At 44.4% G+C, this 26,570-nt stretch overlaps 2 protein-coding genes across 2 annotated transcripts in view; one reads left to right on the top strand and one right to left on the bottom strand.

Moving 5' to 3' along the window:
* LOC120991892 (oocyte zinc finger protein XlCOF6.1-like) overlaps window positions 1–26,076 on the bottom strand; it is a 28,403-nt gene extending 2,327 nt beyond the window's left edge. The window contains exons 1-2 of the mRNA XM_040420633.1: window positions 25,918–26,076; window positions 25,378–25,624 (exon numbers count right to left, since the gene is read on the bottom strand). Of these exons, the coding sequence (XP_040276567.1) occupies window positions 25,378–25,624; window positions 25,918–26,076 (406 nt within the window). The remainder of the gene's footprint in view (window positions 1–25,377; window positions 25,625–25,917) is intronic.
* Window positions 1–26,570, top strand: part of LOC120991124 (zinc finger protein 585A-like) — a 2,129,672-nt gene that overhangs the window by 586,763 nt on the left and 1,516,339 nt on the right. The gene's annotated exons all lie outside the window — the stretch shown is intronic.

Genomic DNA, 26,570 nt, shown 5'->3' with positions numbered 1-26,570 from the left:
AAGTGCAGAAAATGATAGGCTACTCAGCTAAAATGATTGCAAATGCTTTAAAATGACAACCAAAACCTGAAAGACGTGGAAGAATAGATAGAAGAATAGCCAAAATGGCAAGGACTTACCCAACAATCAGCTCCAGGAAGATCAAAGAAGGTCTAAAGTTACCTGTGAGTACTGTTACAATTAGAAGACGCCTATGTGAAGCCAAGCTATCTGCAAGAAGCCCCACTGTTGAAAAAAAAAGACATGTGCTGAAGAGGTTACAATTTGCCAAAGAGCACATTGACGGCCTTAAGAGACAATTTGTGGATTGATGAAAGTAAGATTGTTCTTTTTGGGTCTAGTGGCCGGAGACAGTTTGTCAGACGACCCCAAACACTGAATTCAAGCCACAGTACACTGTGAAGACAGTGAAGCATGGTGGTGCAAGCATCATGATATGGGGATGTTTCTCATACTAAGGTGTTGGGCCTATTTATCGCATACCGGGGATCATGGATCAGTTTGAATGCATCAGAATACATGAAGAGGTCATGCTGCCTTATGCTGAAGAGGAAATGCCCTTGAAATGGGTGTTCCAACAAGACAACGACCCCAAACACACCAGTAAATGTGCAACATCTTGGCTCCAGACCAACAAGGTTGATGTTATGGAGCGGCCGGCCCAATCCCCGGATCTTAATCCAATAGAAATCTTGTGGGGTGACATCAAGCATGCAGTTTCTGAGTCAAAACCAAGAAATAGAGAAGAACTGTGGGATGTTGTCCAATCATCCTGGGCCGGAATAGCTGTTCACAGGGGCCAGAAGTTGGTTGACTCCGAGCAACACAGACGTCCAGCAGTTCTCAGATCAGCGGTTATACAACTAAATATTAGTGAAGTGATTCAGAGAAACATTTTTCAGTTTATATAGTGAATGTTTGAGTTTGTAAAGAAGAATACAATCACTGCTATTTTTTTCAACAGTCTAATATTCACTTTTCTTTAAAAAAATTTAGAGGAACAACACAAATGTTATATATTTTTCTTCATGTTTTGATTTGGAATAGAATGTGTAGTGTTCCCAATGCATTTTTGTGGATGGAAATAAAAGCTATTAGAAGGATTTTGAGCTTTATTCACTTTTTTAAACACACTGCTATTATTTTGAACACAACTGTAGATCTTTTAAATCTGATGAAGATGGTGGTTTTATTAGAAAAACCCATGCCATAATGCCCACCTAGAGCTCAATTGTCAAGCTGATCTCTCAGTACAAGCTGTAGTCTCCCTTCAGCAGTTTCAGTGTGAAATTACGGATTCTAATTCCATCTTCAGCTTTATGTTACTGCAGCCTGTACTGAGCATGTGTGAGACAGCAGTGCAAGTCAAATTCCAGGAGGTCACGTCAGAGGCAAAGTCAGTATACAGAGGCAAAGTCAAAGAAACGGGCAAAAGGTCAGTGCTCCAGAGAAACAAACACACAACTAGCTAGTGAGGAAGGAAGACTAATCACAGGCAACTGTGGCCAGCAGCTGGGGGTTTAAATAGCCTGCCCTCAGAAAGTATGGGACGCGGAAACTGAGCCCGATTGGTCCAGCATCCTTGCTCGCTGATGGAAGAAGGGAAAATGTTCAAAAAGGAATATATAGCTATTCTGACATGGAGTTTCACAATAAGCACACCAGCCTCATCAGGTCTAAGAGATCGATTTCATACTACATGCATCGTATATTGTGAAATCTAGTGAGCGACCCTCTATAAACCCCTTGACAACAATAGTACAAGAGTTTTCGTTATTCAAATATAAAAATATTTATCCCATATTGTGAATGGCATAATGGAAAAAAAAAAAAAATTCTGTATAGCCGATTCACCGGGGCCCTGATTAATTTATTCGATCAGAGATCGCCATCAGCTGGATAAGAGGAACACTTCATGATGTGATGGGGACATCTCCAATCAAAGAGCAGCAGCCGGTGATCAGATTCTCCTCCTGCCCTGAAGGCACCAAGGACAGAATCTGAAGTCACTTTCTCCATTCATGATTCCATACCTGTGGTGACATCTCCTGGAATGTCCTCCTCCACCTCACTCTTACACGGGGGATCGCCCATCATCCTCTCTTCTTCATCCTCCACTTTAATATCAGTCAGATCTTCCCCCTGATTTGTCATCTGTAACAATTCAGTACAATACAGCAGACAGGTGGGAAATCTAACAGATCCACATGAGAGACCCCCACAATCTATGACCCCTCTAGGACTGCAGGACCCCCCTATATACAGTTGCAAGAAAAAGTATGTGAACCCTTTGGAATGATATGGATTTCTGCACAAATTGGTCATAAAATGTGATCTGATCTTCATCTAAGTCACAACAATAGACAATCACAGTCTGCTTAAACTAATAACACACAAAGAGTTAAATGTTACCATGTTTTTATTGAGCACACCATGTAAACATTCACAGTGCAGGTGGAAAAAGTATGTGAACCCTTGGATTTAATAACTGGTTGAACCTCCTTTGGCAGCAATAACTTCAACCAAACGTTTCCTGTAGTTGCAGATCAGACGTGCACAACGGTCAGGAGTAATTCTTGACCATTCCTCTTTACAGAACTGTTTCAGTTCAGCAATATTCTTGGGATGTCTGGTGTGAATCGCTTTCTTGGAGTCATGCCACAGCATCTCAATCGGGTTGAGGTCAGGACTCTGACTGGGCCACTCCAGAAGGCGTATTTTCTTCTGTTTAAGCCATTCTGTTGTTGATTTACTTCTATGCTTTGGGTTGTTGTCCTGTTGCAACACCCATTTTCTGTTGAGCTTCAGCTGGTGGACAGATGGCCTTAAGTTCTCCTGCAAAATGTCTTGATAAACTTGGGAGTTCATTTTTCCTTCGAGGATAGCAATCCGTCCAGGCCCTGACGCAGCAAAGCAGCCCCAAACCATGATGCCCCCACCACCATACTTCACAGTTGGGATGAGGTTTTGATGTTGGTGTGCTGTGCCTCTTTTTCTCCACACATAGTGTTGTGTGTTTCTTCCAAACAACTAAACTTTGGTTTCATCTGTCCACAGAATATTTTGCCAGTACTGCTGTGGAACATCCAGGTGCTCTTGTGCAAACTGTAAATGTGCAGCAATGTTTTTTTTGTACAGCAGTGGCTTCCTCTGTGGTGTCCTCCCATGAACTCCATTCTTGTTTAGTGTTTTACATATCGTAGATTTGCTAACAGGGATGTTAGCATATGCCAGAGACTTTTGTAAGTCTTTAGCTGACACTCTAGGATTCTTCTTCACCTCATTGAGCAGTCTGCGCTGTGCTCTTGCAGTCATCTTTACAGGACGGCCACTCCTAGGGAGAGTAGCAGCAGTGCTGAACTTTCTCCATTTATAGACAATTTGTCTTACCGTGGACTGATGAACAGCAAGGCTTTTGGAGATACTTTTATAACCCTTTCCAGCTTTATGCAAGTCAACAATTCTTAATCGTAGGTCTTCTGAGAGCTCTTTTGTGCGAGGCATCATCACATCAGGCAATGCTTCTTGTGAAAAGCAAACCCAGAACTGGTGTGTGTTTTCTATAGGGCAGGGCAACAGTAACCAACACCTCCAATCTCATCTCATTGATTGGACTCCAGTTGGCTGACACCTCACTCCAATTAGCTCTTGGAGATGTCATTAGTCTAGGGGTTCACATACTTTTTCCACCTGCACTGTGAATGTTTACATGGTGTGTTCAATAAAAACATGGTAACATTTAATTCTTTGTGTGTTATTAGTTTAAGCAGACTGTGATTGTCTATTGTTGTGACTTAGATGAAGATCAGATCACATTTTATGATCAATTTGTGCAGAAATCCGTATCGTTCCAAAGGGTTCACATACTTTTTCTTGCAACTGTAGATGTGTATAGGGCTCAGCTCCATCTACCTGAGGATTCTCTGGGACCTTTTCCTCTGGACAGTCCTGGGAATACAGAGGACGGGGACATCTCTCTGGTGGATTTCTCCTCCTGGATCCATCTGTGGAGACACAAGCACACACTGAATACATGGCCTCCTGTAGATCTGTCTATAGATCAGACACTTCTCTCAGCTCCTTCACTTCTAGGTTTATATACTGGGGGGAAATAATATTAGGATCCTATAAGAGGCTGGTGCTCCTCCATTACATGTCACTGCACACACATGTATACACTGCACATGACGGGTCTTACCTTGTGATATAAGAGGCTGGTGCTCCTCCATTACATGTCACTGCACACACGTGTACACACTGCACATGACGGCTCTTACCCTGTGATATAAGAGGCTGGTGCTCCTCCATTACATGTCACTGCACACACGTGTATACACTGCACATGACGGGTCTTACCCTGTGATATAAGAGGCTGGTGCTCCTCCATTACATGTCACTGCACACATGTGTATACACTGCACATGACGGCTCTTACCCTGTGATATAAGAGGCTGGTGCTCCTCCATTACATGTCACTGCACACACGTGTATACACTGCACATGACGGCTCTTACCTTGTGATATAAGAGGCTGGTGCTCCTCCATTACATGTCACTGCACACACGTGTATACACTGCACATGACGGCTCTTACCTTGTGATACAAGAGGCTGGTGCTCCTCCATTACATGTCACTGCACACACGTGTATACACTGCACATGACGGCTCTTACCTTGTGATATAAGAGGCTGGTGCTCCTCCATTACATGTCACTGCACACACGTGTACACACTGCACATGACGGCTCTTACCTTGTGATATAAGAGGCTGGTGCTCCTCCATTACATGTCACTGCACACACGTGTATACACTGCACATGACGGGTCTTACCTTGTGATATAAGAGGCTGGTGCTCCTCCATTACATGTCACTGCACACACGTGTATACACTGCACATGACGGCTCTTACCCTGTGATATAAGAGGCTGGTGCTCCTCCATTACATGTCACTGCACACACGTGTATACACTGCACATGACGGCTCTTACCTTGTGATATAAGAGGCTGGTGCTCCTCCATTACATGTCACTGCACACACGTGTATACACTGCACATGACGGCTCTTACCTTGTGATATAAGAGGCTGGTGCTCCTCCATCATGGCCTCCTTGTACAGATCCTTGTGTCCTTCTATATACTCCCACTCCTCCATGGAGAAATAGACAGTGACGTCCTGACACCTTAGAGGAACCTGACAACACAATGACACCGTCATCACCCAGACCCCTCCAGTGCTGTTACTGGAGAATTTCCCAGCATTCCCAGCAGTGTCACCTCTCCAGTCAGCAGCTCCATCATCTTGTGGGTGAGCTCTAGGATCTTCTGCTCATGTATCAGGGGGTGAGGGGGAGGCTCTGTGATGGGGGGAGGGGTCCTGCTTCGCCCTCCTGACTCCTGGAGATGGATGATGGGAGTCACACAGTCCCCCGATGTCTTCTTCACTATTGTGTACTCCTGTGGATGGAGAGAGACACTTAGGGAATAAACCCTTCAGGGGCCATGTGCTCTCCTGTGGCCCTTTCCTCCTGGGTACAACGTGCCTACTTACCTTCTCATGGCTCCTACAACATGACTATTGGTCACTGGTCACATGATACATCACTCACCATACTGGGGGCTGATCTTCAGGTTCTCCGTCACTTGGAAGGTCTGGAGGCCGTTCTCCAGGACCCTGGACTCTTCCTATCACTTCCTATGATGGATTCTCCTTCCCGATGTCTGACTTGTTACAGAATACAATAAAGAGGAGAGAAATCTAGAAAAGTTTACCTCTCCGCTCAGCAGGGAGATGATCTCCAAGGTGAGGTCTAATATTCTTCTGCTGATCTCCTTCCTGTCCATCCTTGGTGGATCAAGGCTCGTATTGCTGGTTTTCTTCATGACGTCTCCAAAAAAAAGGAATAAAGGTTATTCAGTGAGTCCCATGTCCCCGATAATGAGAGCGAGAAAAATGACAACTCATCCCACAAAACTCAGACCCTCATAAAGCTGCACTGACGGGAAAAGCCTGAGCTCCGGGTGTATCTAAGCTCCTAGCAGTGAAAACCTAAGTTACAGGGAGCAGATTCTCTGATCCAGCAGTGAATGATGACAACTCCCACTATCCCCACTACTCCTCCCCCCATCATACTAAGCTGAGGAGCAGGGAAGGATCCCTTGTGTGTAATGGAGGAGAATCTCCAGAGGTGACATGTCTGAGCTCTCCACCACACTGTCTCCTCACAGCTCATCTTACCTGCAGGCTGGAGGAATGGCTGATACCAGAGAGAACAAGAGCCCTGACTACCGACCAGGACCTGCCCAGTATCTGCTGCACTGCCAGAGCTGAAGGACCTGCGGTGATGTCATAGTCATGTGATCAGTGATTCTCATGGCTAGCTCCGCCCCCTGCACTGATCACATGACGGTGACATCATCACAGGTCCTTAACAACTTCTCTCCACTGCTCAGCCCCGCCCCTGCACTGATCACATGATGGTGACGTCACCCCAGGTCCTTCAGCTCTGCAGTGCACAACACTGGCTCACACCCCTGACAGGCCCTTCCACTGCCCCAGTGACACAGAGCCCTGCCCGCCCAGTAGACGGATTATATCGGGCCAGAATCCAGCCCACGTAGCGTGTAACGTTATACCGAGACACAGAAGCCTGGGATCCATGGATCGAGACAAAAAAACTGCGCAAGATTAAAGTATATATTTTTTTAAAGTCTTTATTTACATTTTTCAGAGATAGAACAGTCTCAGACCGGCTCCTTCTCACTGATTACACACAGTCAGGACAATACAGGGGACCTACTAAAAGGAATGACAGAATGGAATGCCCATAGACTTTAACAGGAAAGTGGAATGCCCATAGAGAATAATGGAAATGTAATATTCGAATTAGAGACAAAACCATTTGACATATCTGATAATTATTTAGCAGGCTTACTCTCCAAGTTCAGTGGGATTATTTAATGTTCAGATTAAGTGAAATTATCACTGTTTTCTGCAGAATGACGAGGGTGACTGACACAAAGGAATGCCCATAGACTATAATGGGAAGTAAACTATGAGCTCATTTGAAGGTAAATCTGTGTTATGTAGGACATTAACCTTTACCGCAAGTGTTCCCTGGGTAGAGTAGCATATTGCAAAATGAAAATTACCTTGGATTATAACAGTTTTTCTATAGAATGCAAAGGTGATGGAATGCCCATAGGCTATAATGGGAAGTAAAACGTGACTTGGTGCCTGAACCATTCAACATATCAAATAAATCTGTAGCAGGTTAATTCTTCAAATTCAGTGGGATTATTTAAAATTTAAATTAAGTGGGATTATCATTGGTTTCTATAATATGAGAGGGGGATGACACAATGGAATGCCCATAGGCTATAATGGGAAGTAAAACGTGACTTGGTTCCTGAACCATTCAACATATCAAATAAATCTTTAGCAGGCTTACTCTTCAAGTTCAGTGGGATTATTTAAAATTTAAATTAAGTGGGATTATCATGTTAATATCCTACATAACACATATTTACCTGCAAATGAGCTCAGAGTTTACTTCCCATTATAGTCTATGGACATTCCATTGTGTCATTCCCCAATACAGCAATACAGCAATCTCTCTCACAGTTAGTGCGGCCGGACGTCCGGTGTTCTGGTTCCCGGTCCTCTGTCCAGCGCAGGGTCTGGACGGACACAGGGATGTCCACCCTTTCAGTAGCTCTGCGCTGTGTGAGCTGCAGCAACTGACTGAGGCTTCTCCCACCCCAGTCAGTCACTAGAGCCGCAGACAATGCAGATACCAGCTCACTCTAATCTGCAAAACGGATGTACCCGCGTGCACGGTGCCCGGTTTTTCAACCTCCTTTGAAAGGTGCAACAAATAACAGAATATAGGCTCCAGCACTCACTTTTGTTGAAGTGTCTTTTGCTCCATACTTTATTGGCAAGTGTTCACAGACATATAGGACACAATATCTCTCAGGTGTATTGGCTGTTGACGCGTTTCGAAAACTTCTTATTCGTAACAGAGCCGCAGACATGGCTCCCTGTGGCTGACTGAGGGGGAGAAGCACCCGGCTGCCCCCAGCTCACCTTCCATTCACATGGGGCATGGCTTCATCGAGGTGGGCGTGGTTTGTTGGTTTGGGGGCGTGTTCGGTGAGGTCTGACTTTCTGAGGTGCACTGGGCACTATCTAGTTTGTGCATACGCTCCAGTCTAACCGGAGTTAAATAGATCTGATGGAACCAACTGATCCCTAGCACTAATAACTGTAGTCCTCCAGTTATACATTATCTCCTTCTCATGTCTATCTTCCAATTCCGAAATATCCGCCTTCCATTTTACCAGAGATCTGGACAGTGGTGAAGAAAGCTGTGACAAAAGGACCAAATAAAAGGAAGACACCGGCTTTTCAATCTCTCTGTAATCCAGCTGGATCGGGTCTCTTCCAAATTGCTCTGCACAGGCGTGTCTGAGCTGGAAGTACCTAAAAGGCTGGACTGAGGGAACTGCAATTCTCCCTTTAATACAACGAAGGTCTTAAAATTATCATTAAGATATAACTGGGTAACATACTTATTGCCGTGTTGTGGCCATAACTCAGTCAGGTTAAACAAAACAGGCAGTTTAGGGGGCGGAGCCTAACCGCTGTGCAAGACGGAGCCTTGAGAGAGAGCTCTCTCCTCCATATACCCTGCTTTCTGGCTTTCGCGCACCAAAATAGCAGCAGTGATGGGTAAATTGAGCAGGGAAAGATCCAAAGAGGCTCCTGTCACGCCGAGAAGCAAAAGAAATCAGACGGATCTAGACAGATTCCTGAGCAAAAAATCTGCACTTTCCCCTGCTCACCCAGCTAAGATGGCGCCCAGGTCTGCAGAGCGGGAGTCAGAGGAAGACGACGAGGGAGAGTTGGACTATGCAGAGTCCCCTCCTGATGAAATGCTTCGTACGGATGGAGACACGATTACCAAAGCCTTCTTCAAGGAGACATTGTCACAAGCCTTAGCTCCCCTGATTCAAGAGGTACGTGAGCTCCACCATGACATGCGGGCCCTGGGATCGCGGGTAGAGAGGTTAGAAACCCGCCAAGAGCAAGTCATAGCACACAGTGCAGCCATGGCTGACATGCTAAAGGCACAGATTGCCTCCTTAAATAATGCCTTTCTAATGGCGGAAGACCAAGAGAATAGAAGTAGGAGGAAAAATGTGAGACTGAAAGGACTGTCTGAAGACATACCGCCAGGGGAGCTAGAACACACCGCACGGTCTATATTTGCAGACCTCCTAGGGGAAGAGAGAGCTGCCGCCATTATAATAGAGCGTATACACCGCTCTCTCCGTCCTCTACTGAAAAATGAGGAACCGCCGAGAGATGTTATTTGTGGCCTGCTTAGTTATAGAGACACCACGGCAATTCTACAGGCTTCCAGAAATAAACCCGATCTCTCAAATGGAAACTCAGCCTTGTCCTTGTTTCAGGACTTAGCTTCCTCCACGTTGGCTAAATGCAGAGTTTTAAAGCCTCTAACAGATCACCTAAGGAACCAGAGGATAATGTACAAATGGCTTTTTCCTTTTGGAGTTACCTTCTCCAGGAATGGCCGGAGATGTACAATACGCTCACCACAGGATCTGCGAGCGGCTTGGAAGATTTTGGATGTCGCGTCAATAGCCCTAGATTCATGGCTGCCTCTGTATATATATAACTACCAGCCTACCGTCATTACCGTCCCTGGAGTCCTGGTCGACAGCCACCGCCAAGCAGAGGTCGTCTTCCAGCAGAAAAGCACCCAGCTGAAGAGAGTCATTAGGTCTTTGGTGTATGATCTAACCAACTGACCATATAGGTTACAAGGGTCCTTTCCCTAGTTATTCAGTTCTTTAGTTCTACGGTCAATAAGTTCAAAGCACTATATATCACTATATATCACTTTTCTATGGTCACATATGACCAACAATACCCATCTTTCTTATCGCGCTCTATTTAGCAACCTTTAGGTGCGCATTCTATTGGGGTGCAAACCCTGCCCTGCCCTGTTGTACAGGGTTGAGACAGGTGTATCATAGGGGAGCGGGGATGTGGAGGGGGTCGGGTTAGGATAGAACTCCGGACTCACCCCCACCTACTATGCATCGTTGGCTCTTTACTTGTATAGCCTACTTAGCGGGTTATGTTTTTGCTGTTGATTATGGTTTCTTCTGTACCAGTTCCTTGTCTTCCCCTGTTTCTTTTACTTTTTCTTGGTCTTTTACTCAGATGCTTAGCCTGGACTGTCGCCGTGTGCTCAGCCCGGATGCCCTTCTAGTAAGCCGTCCCACGCAGTGTGAATGTGTGCTCAATCTGTGTGCCCGACTCTGTGTGCTTGGCTCCTGTACACATGTACCTGTACACATGTAGTTTAGGTGTGCAGGATTATTCACCTATTATATTGGTCTATGTGCTTATACCCTACATACTTATGTTTAGTCATGTATGCATCTCGATTTAATATTTTTATGTATTCAGCTTGCCTGTGGGTTATGTACTCAGCTTGCCTGTGGGTTATGTACTCAGCTTGCCTGTGAGCTATTTTATACTCAGCTTTATTACCTATTCCCATGTATTCAGCTTGTTCACTCACTCACATAATAATGTACTTAGCTTTGCCACTTATGCTCATATACTCAGCCTGCCTCCTACACATGTATTCAGCCTTTTCGACCACCCACGTGTATCTAGTCTAACTGCCAATACTCAGATACTCAGCATATCTGCTTATGTGCATGTATTCAGCCTTATTGTTCATTCTCATGTTCCAGGCTTATATGTACGTTTTTATGTATTTAGCTTGTCGCATTTTCTGAGGAGAGCCACATGGAAATTCAGCATCCCTGCAATACCTGAGGTCACCGCACGCACGACTAGTCTTATCGAGGTACTCTTCTGGCGATGTTGGTATGCGCAGGCTCTATGTGGTACACTGTTAGCATATGCCTCAATTAGTGTCATACAATGGCAGATCTGAAAATCCCTACTTTTAATGTAAGGGTTTTTAATACGCCCCAGAAGAGGTCCCAGATTTTTACGCTCTTAAGGAAACTAGGAGGAGACATATGCTTCCTTCAGGAAACTCATTTAAAAACGGGGAAAATTCCAAACAGTTCTCACGGTGGTTCCATAGTACTTATACTTCCGCCTCTAGAGGCATGAGCATCGCAATTCGGAAGACAGTACCATTTGAAACTATACTAGTGCAGACAGATCCTGATGGTAGGTTCATTTTCATCAAAGGCAAAATAGGTGGACTCAATGTCTTACTGGCGGGGATATACCCGCCCAACACTAGACAGCACCGCTGGCTGAAGTCGACCCTAGGACGTTTCAGAGATTTTGCGGAGGGAGTAAAGACTGTAGGCGGAGACCTTAATGTATCCCTAAACCCAGGGTTAGACACGTCGTTGGGGAGATCGGCCATATCCCAAAAAACATTAGGAGGGATAAATAATTTGTTGAGTGACTTACAGCTGACAGATACTTGGCGAGCGGTACATGTGGGTGAGAAGGATTATACATTCTACTCCCAGGTACATAGATCATTCCAGCGCCTGGATTACATTTTTCTCTCAAACACACATATTGGGATGCTGAGGGCATCTCATATTGATTCCATAACGGTGTCAGACCACGCCCCGGTCACATCTTCGATTTCGTTCACTAACCTGCCAATCAAGGAATGGTCCTGGCGCCTGAATGAGACTCTGTTAGATAAAGAGCAGCATGTATCCGATATATCAGTGAAATTAGCCCATTACTTTAAAGAGAACACTATACAAGACTCTTCCCAAACAATCATTTGGGAAGCTCATAAGGCCTGGGGTGAATTGATAGCTTTGGGTTCTAAACTTAAAAAGGAAAGGCAGAAAAAACGTAACTCGTTGCTAGGCCAAATAGCAGCTATTGAGTCTATACAAAAACAGTCCAAACAAGTGCCTGTACAAGATGAACTCAGGTCCTTGAGGGGGCAACTGAAAGAGCTATTGAACATTAAGTGTGCAAAAGCTTTTCAGTATCCCAAATTCAAACAATTCTTGCATGGGGACAAAGGTAGCAAGCTGATGTCTCATCAGGTCAAACAGAGGAAAGATGCACAGTTTATCACCTCGATTAAATCCTTGGGGGGAAGGTATGTCTCCTCCACTGCCGAAATTGCGCATGAATTTTGTTCCTTTTATAGGGGCCTATACAATCAGACACGTCCTCTAATATGCTAACGGAAAATGAAAAAACCCGCCGCATAGACCAATTTTTAGAGACCTTGCGCCTTCCGATATTAAGCTCAGAAGATCGCCTCTCTCTGGTGCGGCCATTCACGGAAGAGGAGGTAAAAAAGGTAGTCTTGGGGATGCCGTTGGGTAAGGCACCGGGACCAGATGGTTTACTAATAGGTTATTATAAAAAATTCCTTCCGTCTGTGCTGCCCCAATTGACGTTGTGGTGCCGGGCTTTGGCAGAAGGAACTCCTCTCCCAAATCAAGCTCTAGAAGCCACAATTACAATAATACCTAAGGAAGGTAAAGATCCGAGAGAGTGTGGCAATTACATGCCGATCTCATTGCTAAATTTAGATTTAAAGATTTGGGAAAAACTCCTAGCCTCTAGATTGAACGTATTGCTCCCGAGTATCATAAACAAAGAACAAGCTGGGTTTGTGTTGGGGAGGGAAGGGAACTTCCAGTCCTGTCGCCTCATTAATGCTATCACCTGGTCGAGAGCTAAATCGCAGCCCCTTGTGTTGTTAAGCACTGATGCTGAAAAAGCTTTCGACCGGTTTGATTGGCTATATATGCAACGTACCCTCCACAGGTTTGGAGTTCCTCCCATGTTTATCCAGGCAGTCATGTTGCTGTATCGTGCACCCAGTGCTAGAGTTAGGGTTAATGGTACCTTGTCATGGCCCTTCTCTATAACGAATGGCACCCGCCAAGGCTGTCCCCTGTCTCCATCCTTATTTATTATGGTTATGGAAACATTGCTTCAGGCGTTTCGGGACAACCCTTAGATCAGAGGCCTTCGTATTGGGGCAGCGGAACACAAGTGTGCAGCATTGGCTGATGACTTGCTACTCCTGATAACTAATCCCAAACAAGCTTCCCCCCTAATCTTAGACCTCTTTTCAGTCTTTGGGTCGTTGTCTAATTTTAAGATAAACTACTCTAAATCCGTAGCAATGGGGGTGTCCGTGCCAGTAGCAACACAGAGAGCTTTGAAGGCTGCTCACCCGTTTAAATGGAACGATACTTCTCTTACATACTTAGGAATAGAACTGACAGGAGATCCCTCTAATCTATTTAATATGAACTACTTACCGCTTTTAAAGAAAATTCAAACCCAGCTCAGGTTCTTATCTCTCCTTTGGGTCTCATGGATTGGTCGAAAGAATGTCCTACAAATGTACATAATACCGAAGCTACTCTATCTTTTGCAAATGGTCCCGATTAGTATCCCACATTAATTTTTTGTGAGGGTCAGGCAGATGATAGTTACTTTTCTTTGGAAGAACAAGAAACCACGAATAGCATATGATAGATTAATCAGACCTCGTTCTCAAGGGGGTTTTGGCCTACCTGATCTAGCTCATTACCATAAAGCTATTCAGTTGAAAAGGTGGTTGCTCCTCTGTGTCCCAACCTATAGACCCTTGGGTGCAGACATTGAACTGGCGATGCTGTCTGAAAAACAATTCGCTGGGTTGTGGGGACTGGACATTTTAGATGCTACTCCGGCTGGGCTAATGCACGGCCTATATATGACACTCAAGAACCTTAAAGGAAAGGCTGAGGTTTTTGCAGATCCCCCAATAGTATGTCCGCAATGGCAGTTCCTTTTCTGGTACGGCCAGACTCTCAACATATTCCACAGTTTTGGGGGTCACTTAGAAACATGACGCTATTGTCCCTCTTGACCAAACTGACAGAGGAGAATGGCATAGCCTACTTATGCTTAGAAGTGGTAGGTGATAAAAACTTCCTAGCAAATAAAGATCTGGAAAATACGTGTAGGGCCCTAGTAGCAAAATACAACAAGCCGGGGGGGGGGGGGGCGGAGCCTGACCGTGCTGGATGGCGGCTGCTTGAGAGGAGCGCTCCCGCCACCAAGCTGCTTTCAGCCACATTAGCACTCTAATCCCCGTGCCATGGTCAAGATTCAGCCTAAGCCTGGTGTAGGAGTACTAGCTGGAGGTTTTCTGGAAGAAAAGGAGGAGAGCAGTATGGAGAAATTCGTCCACAAGCGAGCGGCACAACTCCCCATCAGGGAAGACAAGATGGCGCCGAAAGCGCTGAATCGCAGGCTGGATGCGGCTCAAGGAGAATGCACTCTGCCCCTGGAGGGAGACGGCCGGCCGCAACATGGGGTGAGCGATTCAAACTCCCTATCTAAGGACTACTTCGATATGGCCCTGCAGAGAGCCTTAGCCCCGATCGCTGCGGACTTGTCATCCATTAAGGTGGATATCCGCCATATAGGCAACCGTGTGGAGGCCCTAGAGCAATCGCAGGACGCGCTCTTTTCACAAGCGGCGTCCGTTGCTAAAACCCTGGAGACCCATAACGAGGCGATCAACACGGCCCTGCTATTAATTGAGGACCAAGAAAACCGCAGCCGCCACAAAAACATCCGTGTGAGAGGCCTTCCAGAGGCTGCGGACAAAGAAAATCTCTTTGCGGCCATGCATGATCTCTTCACCTACCTCCTAGGTGCGGAGTGCGCCAAAAACATCATAGTGGAGAGGGTGCACAGATCCCTCCGTCCCAAGCCTTCTCCGGCGGATAACCCTAGGGACATTATTTGCGGCCTATTAAGTTTTCGGGACACTGACGCCATTTTAAACAAGGCCAGAGGTCTGGAGGAGGTAAAAATTGCAGATTCCATAGTTCAGTTGTTTCAAGATGTCGCCCCCTCCACTCTCCAAAAAAGAAGAGTATTGAAACCACTCACAGAGGCTCTGCGTGCAGCCAGGATCCCATACAAATGGCTTTACCCCTTTGGGGTTCAGGTCACATCTGGAAATAGGCGCATTACAATCCGGTCACCCGAGGACTTACCTGTGCTCTGGAATGCCCTACAGATCCCACCGATTGCCATTCCTTCATGGCTTCCAGTACAGCATGATGGCACGTCCCCGCAGCTCCCTACTCCGTGGACCACCGTTGGAAAGCAGAAGCCTAAGAAGCCCAGAACATCGCGGTTGGACTCTAATGATTGAGGCCCTTCTTGTGGTCACTTTGGTTATTCTACTCTCTTATTCTATTCTCTACCTGCAGGTCACTGGGTTGAGGTTGGAGGTGTGAGGATGAGGCCCTTTTTGATCTCTCTCCTCACCCCTGACATCCTCTCTCTATATGGTTCCCTTTGACCATTCTCACGGGCCAGTTTTTTGGTCCACACTTTCGGGTTATAATGCTTTATATAATATTGTAATGCTTATATATAATAGGCTATATGCTTAATTTATTCTTTCCTCTTTCCTCTACCTCATGTATTGTTCCTATGTAGTGTTGGGTTTGTTCCCCTCCCCCCCCCACGTCTCCTCTTCCTTTTTTCTGTGTCTTCCCTTCATCCCCCCCACCCACCCCCTTTTTTTTGTGGTTGCTGACCTTATTTTTTCCCTGCACGGGATTAGATCATTTTCTTACTTGCACTTTACGTGCTTATGCCTGAAATGCTTGGCAGCTTGGGCAGATCAGGCCAGAGGTTTTTTATCCTTACTTCCCCCCCCTCTCACGCTCGTTATAGAGCGCAACATATTTACACTTGCTCCAAACTTATGTGTATTACTGTTCTACATTTTTATGGCAATGTTTGCCTGTTTCTTTTATTTTTAGTTAAGTTTCTCGAGGACATATCTTGCTGGTACAGGCGGTTATCAGGTGTTTATAAGGTATGGCGGCTCTGACTATCAATGTAGCCTCGTTCAATGTGAACGGGTGCAACAACCCCATCAAACGTAGTCGGGTTTTCCAAATACTAAGGAGGAATAAGGCTGACATTATTTTACTCCAAGAAACCCACTTCAGAGCAGGGCATGTTCCTAACTTATCCAGATCCAGCTATTCCAAATGGTTTCATGCGTGTCACTCTAGCTCATCCAGGGGGGTTAGTATTGGGGTACATAGGGATGTTCTCCTCACGGATCCCACTATAGTTGCAGACCCGGAGGGTCGCTATATATTCCTTAGCTGTAAAATTGGGAATGTGGCGGTCACTTTGTGTAACTTATATGCCCCCAACAAGCAAACTGTTCCTTGGCTCACTAAGATCATTAGAGATATTTCTGCAATGTATACAGGTATGCTACTAATTGGTGGTGATCTGAATCTCACTCTTAATCCTTTTTTAGATGCATCATCAGGGAGATCAGCTATATCATACCGTGCTCTGGGGAGTCTGCAGGGCAGCCTGAGGGACCTCAACCTTTGTGATGCCTGGAGGTCCGTCCATGCAGATGCCAAAGATTTTACTTTTTATTCCAATCCACACAGATCATACCAGAGGCCGACTACTTCTTTATACAGGACAGGTACTTGCAGCAGGTGCATGGGGTAGATATCCACGCTATCACAGTCTCTGATCACGCCCCTATTGTCATGTCCCTATCACTGCCCAAGGTTGCTTCTAGAGAATGGACATGGAAGCTGAACCCAACGCTTCTTAATACACCCTCACAAATGGATGCTATCTCACGTTCACTGACAGATTATTTCCAGACCAACTCAGTCACAGAGGCATCTCCCGCATCCATATGGGAAGCCCACAAAACTGTGATTAGGGGGGAGTTGATCTCGATTGGTGCCTTCCTTAAGAAGAAGCGTCTTGCGGACATCAACTCCCTTCTATCTAAAATTGCGACACTAGAGTGTTCACATAAAAGATCGCTGGCTATTCATGATCATAAGCTCCTTCTATCATTGAGGAATGAACTAAAAGCGCTTCTAAACGCCAAGGCCGCTAATGCTTACTTAAAACTGCGTCATAAACAGTATGCCCATGGCGACAAGGGCAACAAGATAATGTCGGCTCTGATTAAAAAGCGTAAAGAGCAAACGCACATTAGCTCCATGAGGAACACTGCAGGTACTTTAGTTTCTGACACTTCAGAAGTTGCTAAAGCATTCACTGCATATTACTGCTCTTTATATAATATTCGCCAGAGTGAGACTCCTGAGGTAATAGACTCTAGGTCAAAGAAGGTTGCAGAATTCTTAGACTCTCTCGCCTTGCCTGCCCTGTCTGAACCAGAAAGGGACTCCTTATTAGCTCCTATCACACTTGAAGAAATTAAGAAAACCCTCTCCTCCATTCCCCAAGGAAAGAGCCCTGGCCCTGACGGGTTTCCGATCACGTACTACAAAAAATTTCTCACGGTCTTAGGCCCCCAACTTGTTGACTATTTCAACGCTTTACTTTCTGGTGGTGCCATGCATTCTCAGGCTTTGGAGGCGCATATAGTAGTGCTCCCTAAAGAGGGGAAGGATTTGTCTCTCCCTTCCAGCTATAGGCCCATTTCTCTGCTAAATGCAGACACTAAATTATGGGCAAAGATTTTGGCCCATAGCATAAATCCTTTACTCCAGAGACTGATAGGGGGCGATCAGGCCGGTTTCGTGGGGGGTCGGGAGTGCAGGGACGGCACTTACAGGTATTACAAGCCATAGAATATTCTTTGACGAGTAGCAAGCCGCTCACCCTTCTCAGCACTGATGCCGAGAAGGCATTCGACAGGGTTGATTGGAGGTTTATGGAAGTTTAACCCTTTAGTTGTTCCACAAGAATTAATGGAAAAAAGAGATAACATTTCAGAATTTCACTTTTTTGGCAGATTTTCCATTTGAATCTATTTTTTCCAGTAGCAAAGCAAGGGTTAACAGCCAAACAAAACTCAATATTTATGGCCCTGATTCTTTAGTTTACAGAAACATCCCATATGTGGTCGTAAACTGCTGCACGGGCACACGGCAGGGCGCAGAAGGAAAGGAATGCCATACGGTTTTTGGAAGGCAGATTTTGCTGGACTGGTTTTTTGACACCATGTCCCATTTGAAGCCCCCCCGATGCACCCCTAGAGTAGAAACTCAAAAAAGTGACCCCATTTTGGAAACTACGGGATAGGGTGGCAGTTTTGTTGGTACTATTTTAGAGTACATATAATTTTTGGTTGCTCTATATTATACTTTTTGTGAGGCAAAGTAACAAGACATAGCTGTTTTGGCACCGTTTTTATTTTTTGTTATTTACAACATTCATCTGACAGGTTAGATCATATGGTATTTTTATAGAGCAGGTTGTCACGGACGTGACAATACCAAATATGACTACTTTTTTTGGTTATTTGTTTCAGTTTTACATAACAAAGCATTTAAAAAAAAATAATTCTTTAGTGTCTCCACATTCTGAAAGCCGTAGTTTTATTTATTTTTTGGGCGACTGTCTTGTGTAGGGGCTAATTTTTTTTCGGGATGAGATGACGATTTGATTTGCACTATTACTGGGGGCACTATAAGTTTAAAAAAATTTAGACTGGTCTAATAAAATTTTTTTACCCAGATAAGACATTGGAGTAGGAATGTTCTGTGTTGGTAATTCTCAGTGAATAGAAAGAATATAATTTGATTATACATTGTAAGGTTTATATTAGTCCTCATATGTATGGATTTTAGGTTATATATGATATGTCTTAAAATTTTGTGGGTTTTAATAATTAGATGTGATTATATATATATATATATATATATATATATATATTACATACAGGTGAAACTCGAAAAATTAGAATATTGTGCAAAGTTCATTTATTTCAGTAATGTAACTTAAAAGGTGAAACTAACATATGAGATAGACTCATTACATGCAAATCGAGATATTTCAAGCCTTTATTTGTTATAATTTGGATGATTATGGCTTACAGCTTATGAAAACCTCAAAATCGCAATCTCAGGTCCCCTTTGCTCAGGGGGTATGGATTAATTAGCTGACTAGAGTGTGACACTTTGAGCCTAGAACCTTTTCACAAGATTCAAATTTTAAGCTGCATTAATGCAATTCCTTTTAAGCTGCATTACTGAAGTAAATGGACTTTTGCACGATATTCAAATTTTTCGAGTTTCACCTGTATATATATATATATATATATATATATATATATATATATATACATATATATATACATACACACTGCTCAAAAAAATACAGGGAACACTTAAACAACACAATGTAACTCCAAGTCAATCACACTTCTGTGAAATCAAACTGTCCACTTAGGAAGCAACACTGAGTGACAATCAATTTCACATGCGGTTGTGCAAATGGGATAGACAACAGGTGGAAATTATAGGCAATTAGCAAGACACCCCCAATAAAGGAGTGGTTCTGCAGGTGGTGATCACAGACCACTTCTCAGTTCCTATGCTTCCTGGCTGATGTTTTGGTCCCCTTTGAATGCTGGCGGTGCTTTCACTCTAGTGGTAGCATGAGACGGAGTCTACAACCCACACAAGTGGCTCAGGTAGTGCAGCTTATCCAGGATGGCACATCAATGCGAGCTGTGGCAAGAAGGTTTGCTGTGTCTGTCAGCGTAGTGTCCAGAGCAAGGAGGCGCTACCAGGAGACAGGCCAGTACATCAGGAGACGTGGAGGAGGCCGTAGGAGGGCAACAACCCAGCAGCAGGACCGCTACCTCCGCCTTTGTGCAAGGAGGAACAGGAGGAGCACTGCCAGAGCCCTGCAAAATGACCTCCAGCAGGCCACAAATGTGCATGAGTCTGCTCAAACGGTCAGAAACAGACTCCATGAGGGTGATATGAGGGCCCGACATCCACAGGTGGGGGTTGTGCTTACAGCCCAACACCGTGCAGGACGTTTGGCATTTGCCAGAAAACACCAAGATTGGCAAATTCGCCACTGGCATCCTGTGCTCTTCACAGATGAAAGCAGGTTCACACCGAGCACGTGACAGAGTCTGGAGACGCCGTGGAGAATGTTCTGCTGCCTGCAACATCCTCCAGCATGACCGGTTTGGCATTGGGTCAGTAATGATGTGGGGTGGCATTTCTTTGGAGGGCCGCACAGCCCTCCATGTGCTCGCCAGAGGTAGCCTGACTGCCATTAGGTACCGAGATGAGATCCTCAGACCCCTTGTGAGACCATATGCTGGTGCGGTTGGCCCTGGGTTCCTCCTAATGCAAGACAATGCTAGACCTCATGTGGCTGGAGTGTGTCAGCAGTTCCTGCAAGACGAAGGCATTGATGCTATGGACTGGCCCGCCCGTTCCCCAGACCTGAATCAAATTGAGCACATCTTGGACATCACGTCTCGCTCTATCCACCAACGTCACGTTGCACCACAGACTGTCCAGGAGTTGGCAGATGCTTTAGTCCAGGTCTGGGAGGAGATCCCTCAGGAGACCGTCCGCCACCTCATCAGGAGCATGCACAGGCGTTGTAGGGAGGTCATACAGGCACGTGGAGGCCACACACACTACTGAGCCTCATTTTGACTTGTTTTAAGGACATTACATCAAAGTTGGATCAGCCTGTAGTGTGTTTTTTCCACTTTAATTTTGAGGGTGACTCCAAATCCAGACCTCCATGGGTTAAAAAATTTGATTTCCATTTTTTTTTTTGTGTGATTTTGTTGTCAGCACATTCTACTATGTAAAGAACAAAGTATTTAAGAAGAATATTTAATTAACTCAGATCTAGGATGTGTTATTTTTGTGTTCCCTTTATTTTTTTGAGCAGTGTATATATATATATATATATATATATATATATATATATATATATATAAAGCGAAAAAGTGGGACTGCACTCCTGAGTTGTAGTGTGACTGAACAAGTCCTTGCAGGCACCAGTGAACCAAAACGGAGTGCGGTACTCCAAAACTCAACAACGTAGTGAAATAAAAGACTTTTATTCACCCATTGTATGGCAAAATTGCGACGTTTCGGCTCACAAGAGCCTTCCTCAAGCATAAAGACAGTGAAAGTGAGGGCATATAAAGACATATCGAGAGTGACCAACCAATCACAATGTGATTACAATCATAGTTAAATTAAGTACATCTGATGAATACATCACGTGTTAAAAACAAAGTGCATGTGCATGAAGTGACATGTGCCATGAGATCCACAATATGAGAGCTATATCCCTGTATGTGGATCAAGTAACCATAAGATATTACAAGACATCAAATACATATAAATTACATCTTGAGTGCAATTATAATCAAAGTGACTTAATGTGACGGATGAGGATCATAGAAATTCCACCTCTAAAAGTCATGGCGCCCGCAGAGACCATCGCGTTCCATTGAGTGTCTCCAGCAATTCATTGCGCATATCCAGACGAGCGTCATCATGTGTGTCATAGCGCTTCAATGTGACGCATGCGCTCTTCACAGTTATACTCAAACCACCATTTTACTTGAAGGCAGACTGCCCTACGGTTCCATTAGTATTTATTACAGATATATTGATTGTGAAAAATGCCTCCTAAACAAAGTATCCAGCCGCGGTAGGTAACTCCTACGATGTCCAGCATATGGGGAGAGCTCCAACTCCACCGAGATGGACCCCAACCCAATGGGTCGCATATGTAAGAAGGGGACACCTCAATGAACCCCGCTGGCACTGTCAACCCAGTTGCCGGCAATAAGGCAGAATTTCAACAGTTTGCATATGTGCCTCCCACTTGTTAAGGAACCAAAAGTAATGGGACAATTGGCTCCTCAGCTGTTCCATGGCCAGGTGTGAGTTATTCATTTATTATCCCAATTACAATGAGGTCCAGAGTTCATTTCAAGTGTGTTATTTGCATTTGGAATATGTTGCTGTCAACTCTCAAGATGAGATCCAAAGAGCTGTCACTATCAGTGAAGAAAGCCATCATTAGGCTGAAAAAACAAAACAAACCCATCAGAGAGATAGCAAAAACATTAGGCGTGGCCAAAACAACTGTTTGGAACATTCTTAAAAAGAAGGAACGCACTGGTGAACTCAGAAAAACCAAAAGACCCGGAAGACCACGGAAAACAACTGTGGTGGATGACCGAAGAATTCTTTCACTGGTGAAGAAAACACCCTTCACAACAGTTGGCCAGATCAAGAACACTTCACAGTGCAGATGGACAATGACCCAAAGCATACTGCAAAAGCAACCAAAGAGTTTTTTAAGGGAAAGAAGTGGAATGTTAGGCAATGACCAAGTCAATCACCTGACCCGAATCCAATTAAGCATGCATTTCACTTGCTGAAGACAAAACTGAAGGGAAAATGCCCCAAGAATAAGCAGGAACTGAAGACAGTTGCAGTAGAGGCCTGGCAGAGCATCACCAGGGATGAAACCCAGCGTCTGGTAATGTCTATGCGTTCCAGACTTCAGGTTGTAATTGACTGCAAAGGATTTTCAACCAAGTATTAAAAAGTGAAAGTTTGATTTATGATTATTATTCTGTTTCATTACTTTTGGTTCCTTAACAAGTGGGAGGCACATATGCAAACTGTTGTAATTCCTACACCGTTCGCCTGATTTGGATGTAGATACCATCAAATTAAAGCTGACAGTCTGCAGTTAATGCACATCTTGTTTGTTTCATTTCAAATCCATTGTGGTGGTGTATAGAGCCAAAAATGTTAGAATTGTGTGGATGTCCCAATATTTATGGACCTGACTGTATAATATAAACTGTGAATTTCTCTGTGTAAGATTACTGTGACTTCAAGGTCGCTCCTAGCCCCTCCAACTTTGTCCCTTTGAGGTTTGTACATTTATTAGCAGGACGAGCCGTGACGAACACCCACATTAAGGAGACGCTTCAGGCGTATAGCCAAGAAATGCTTATTTCAGATTGTGATTTAATGAGTTATGATGTAAATGCTTAATTATGTCTTCCACTTTGGAGATGATCCAGAAAAACGGTATATAATCTCTGCTTACTTTCAATAAAGTTGGAACACTTGATACACAGCAATGAGCCTGTTATCAATTTCTCTGAGTACTCATAACTTCTAATTTAGAGTCCACTGCCCATCGGCATTGAGGTTTTTGCCCCAACACCTGATACCAGGCTACTCCTGGATTTGCTGCAGGCTCGGCTCTAGAGCCTGTCGTGATGGGGGCACTCATCTGTAAACCGCTCCCGTTCTCCTGTAGAAGGGGTCGAGCTGTCCAGGCGCCATTGAGCACGTCCTGCAGCTTTTTATCCATCCTGTGACCTGCGGCGCCCCGAGATGACGTCATGACGTTCGACCCCACCCCCAGCATCTGACATCATGCGCCGGAGGGAACGCATCTCACTGTCGCTTCAGCTGCCATCTTCCTTCCCATCTGCATGAAGCCCGCCTGGAATCTACGCATGGGGTCGCAACAGTCTGCGCCCGTGCACAGGCCACTAGAAGAGGAGGGAGAGCCGCACTCTGGATCCGACCTCGGCCTGCATAAATGCCTTACAGGTGGTCGCCAAAAGAGCCTCCATGCACCTATCCTACTTCCTATCCTGGTAGGACAGGAAAAACACTGGTGATGGAGGGGAAGGGGTGGGATTTTAACCTCTCTGTGTTTTTCCTGTCCTATCAGAGAAAGTCAGTCTCAGGATGTGGTGTCATGGAGACAACTAGGGAAAATATAATAAAATATTCTGGGGGGAAAGAAAATGCGTGTTTCAAATGAAATAATGCAGAAAGTGTATTCATTATTCGACACATTCGTGAGGTCAACACATTGCACCCACACTGAATCCGGACCCATTCACTTCAATGGGGCTGTTTAGATGAGCGGTGATTTTCACGCATCACGTTCTATATTCAGCGTTTTTCACACAACGCAGGCCCCATAGAAATGAATAGGGATGCGTGAAAATCGCAAGCAAGTGCGGATGCAATGGGATTTTCACGAATGGTTGCAAAGGAGACGAGGGACGAGTTACCTGGGACCCCATTTACTTTGCTATTATTTTCCATTATAACCATGTTATAATGGAAAATAATAGCATTTTTTAATTCAGAATGCTAAGTAAAAGGTCTATTGTGGGGTTAAAAATAACAAAAAAATGTAACTCACCTCATCCACTTGATCGCACAGCCAGGCTCGTCTTCTTTCAGGACCTGGCTGGAAAAGGACCTTCGGTGACGTTATGGCGCTCACCACGTGGTGAACGCGGTGACGTCAGTGCAGGTCCTGCTGAATGAAGATAGAACCTTCTATATTCATTCAGCAGGACCTGTGCTGACGTCACCGCGCTCACCGCGTGGTGAGCGCCATAACGTCACCAAAGGTCCTTTTCCAGCCAGGTCCTGCAAGAAGAAGAAGACGAAAACAGCTGCGCAATTAAGTGGATGAGGCGAGTAAAATTAAAAAAAAAAATTTAACCCCACAATGGACTTTTTACTTAGCATTTTGAATTAAAGAATGCTATTATGTTCCATTATAACCATGTTATAATGCAAAATAATAAAATATACTGAACACCGATCCCAAACCCCAACTCAAGTGAAGAAGTCCGGGTTCGGGTCTGGGTACCACATTCAGTTTTTTATCACGCGCGTGCAAAACGCATTGCACCCGCACAATAAAAACTGAACATCGGAACGTAATCGCAGTCAAAACTGACTGCAATTGCGTACCTACTCGCACGATTTTCCCTGATCGCAGACGCAACGCATCCGGACATGCTCATCTTCAAGGGGCCTAATGTGCTCCAGTATCTAGATAGGTTTACCATTAAACCGCAGGAATGTACATATGGGGTTAATTATCACCGATCACACGGTCAGATAAATCAGTGATATAGTCATGATGCCACCAATATCACTGTCTCCGCACAGGAGGGTTAGTCTGTAAGAGCAATGACGGTCACAGCGCTAGGAGAAAGTATAATATGAACCAAGAAGACAATGTCTGTCAATGACAATGGACGCTGTCGTGGAGCAAATAGAAGACTTTATTTTACCTTTAGGCATTTGGTCTAAGTAGTGAATGGTGCTAACCTGTGGAGGGAAGCTCTTTTACGTAGGACTTACCCTCCCTCGCTCCCCCAATGCTGCCATCGGATAGCAATTCAGCATTACAGGTTCTCTCTCTTGTGTGAATTCGCTCATGTGTAACAACATTTGATTTCTGTGCAAAACATTTCCCACATTCTGAACACGAATATGGTTTATCTCCTGTGTGAATTTTCTTATGTCTAACAAGACCTGATTCGTCTGTAAAGCATTTCCCACATTCTGAACACGGATATGGTTTCTCTCCTGTGTGACGTCTTTCATGTATAACAAGATATGATTTATATGTAAAACATTTTCCACATTTTGAACATGAATATAGCTTCTCTCCTTTGTGACTTCTCTCATGTGTAGCAAGATATGATTTTGTTGTAAAACATTTCCCGCATTCTGAACAAGAATATGGCTTGTCTCCGGTGTGATTTCTCTTGTGTAAAACAAGACGTGATTTTCGTGTGAAACATTTTCCACATTCTGAACATGAATACGGCTTCTGTCCTGTGTGAATTCTCTCATGTGTAACAAGATATGATTTAACTGCAAAACATTTCCCACATTCTGAACATGAATATGGTTTCTCCCCTGTGTGACTTCTCTCATGTATAACTAAAGTTGATTTCTGGGTAAAACATTTCCTACATTCTGAACATGAATACGGTTTCACTCCTGTGTGAAATCTCTGATGTGTAACAAGATATGATTTCTGTGTAAAACATTTCCCACATACTGAACATGAATATGGCTTCTCTCCTTTGTGAGTTTTTTCATGTCTAACAAGACTTGATTTATCTGTAAAACATTTCCCACATTCTGGACATGAATATAGTTTCTCCCCTGTGTGACTTTTCTCATGTGTAGCAAGATGGGATTTATCTGTAAAGCACCTACCACATTCTGAACAAGAGTATGGCTTCCTCCCTGTGCGAGTCCTTCTGTGTGTAGAAAGACCTGAGCTTTTTGGGAATTCTTTACCACGCTGAAAACATTTACCCCCTTTCTGGCCAGCACTTGTGATAATTTTTGATTGGTCAGGAGTAGGTTCCTCATGATTAGAGGGATTATATGACAGATCTGTGTTGTGAAGTCCTGGATGTAAATTAAGAGTAACGAGGTTTCCTCTTGAAGAGTGTGGCGTGATATCTTTATCTTTAACATTATAATTTTGTGATAACATGACATCCTCAGAATTCTTTGTGGGATTCTCTGTGAAGATAAAAATTAGAATTTGTGATTTTTTAAATTGACATCCTGCCTCCTATCAAAACATTTTGACCTTGAACACCATCAACGCTGATGAAGATGGTGGTTTCATTAGAAAAATCCATGCCATAATGCCCACCTAGAGGTTAATTGTCAAGCTGATCCCCTGCTGCTGCTAAAATCTCACATACTCTCAGTACAAGCTCTAGTGTCCCTGGCTCTGCAGTGAGAGAACCTACATATTCCTGCAGCAGTTTCAGTGTGGAATTACAGATTCTAATTCCATCTTCAGCTTTATTTTACTGCAGTCTGTACTGAGCATGTGTGAGACAGCAGCAGAG

This window comes from Bufo bufo, chromosome 2 (genome assembly GCF_905171765.1).
Source record: "Bufo bufo chromosome 2, aBufBuf1.1, whole genome shotgun sequence".
NCBI classification, from domain to species: Eukaryota; Metazoa; Chordata; class Amphibia; order Anura; family Bufonidae; genus Bufo; species Bufo bufo.
Note: the sequence above shows the minus strand (reverse complement) of the source record. Positions and strands in the feature narration are given on the sequence as shown.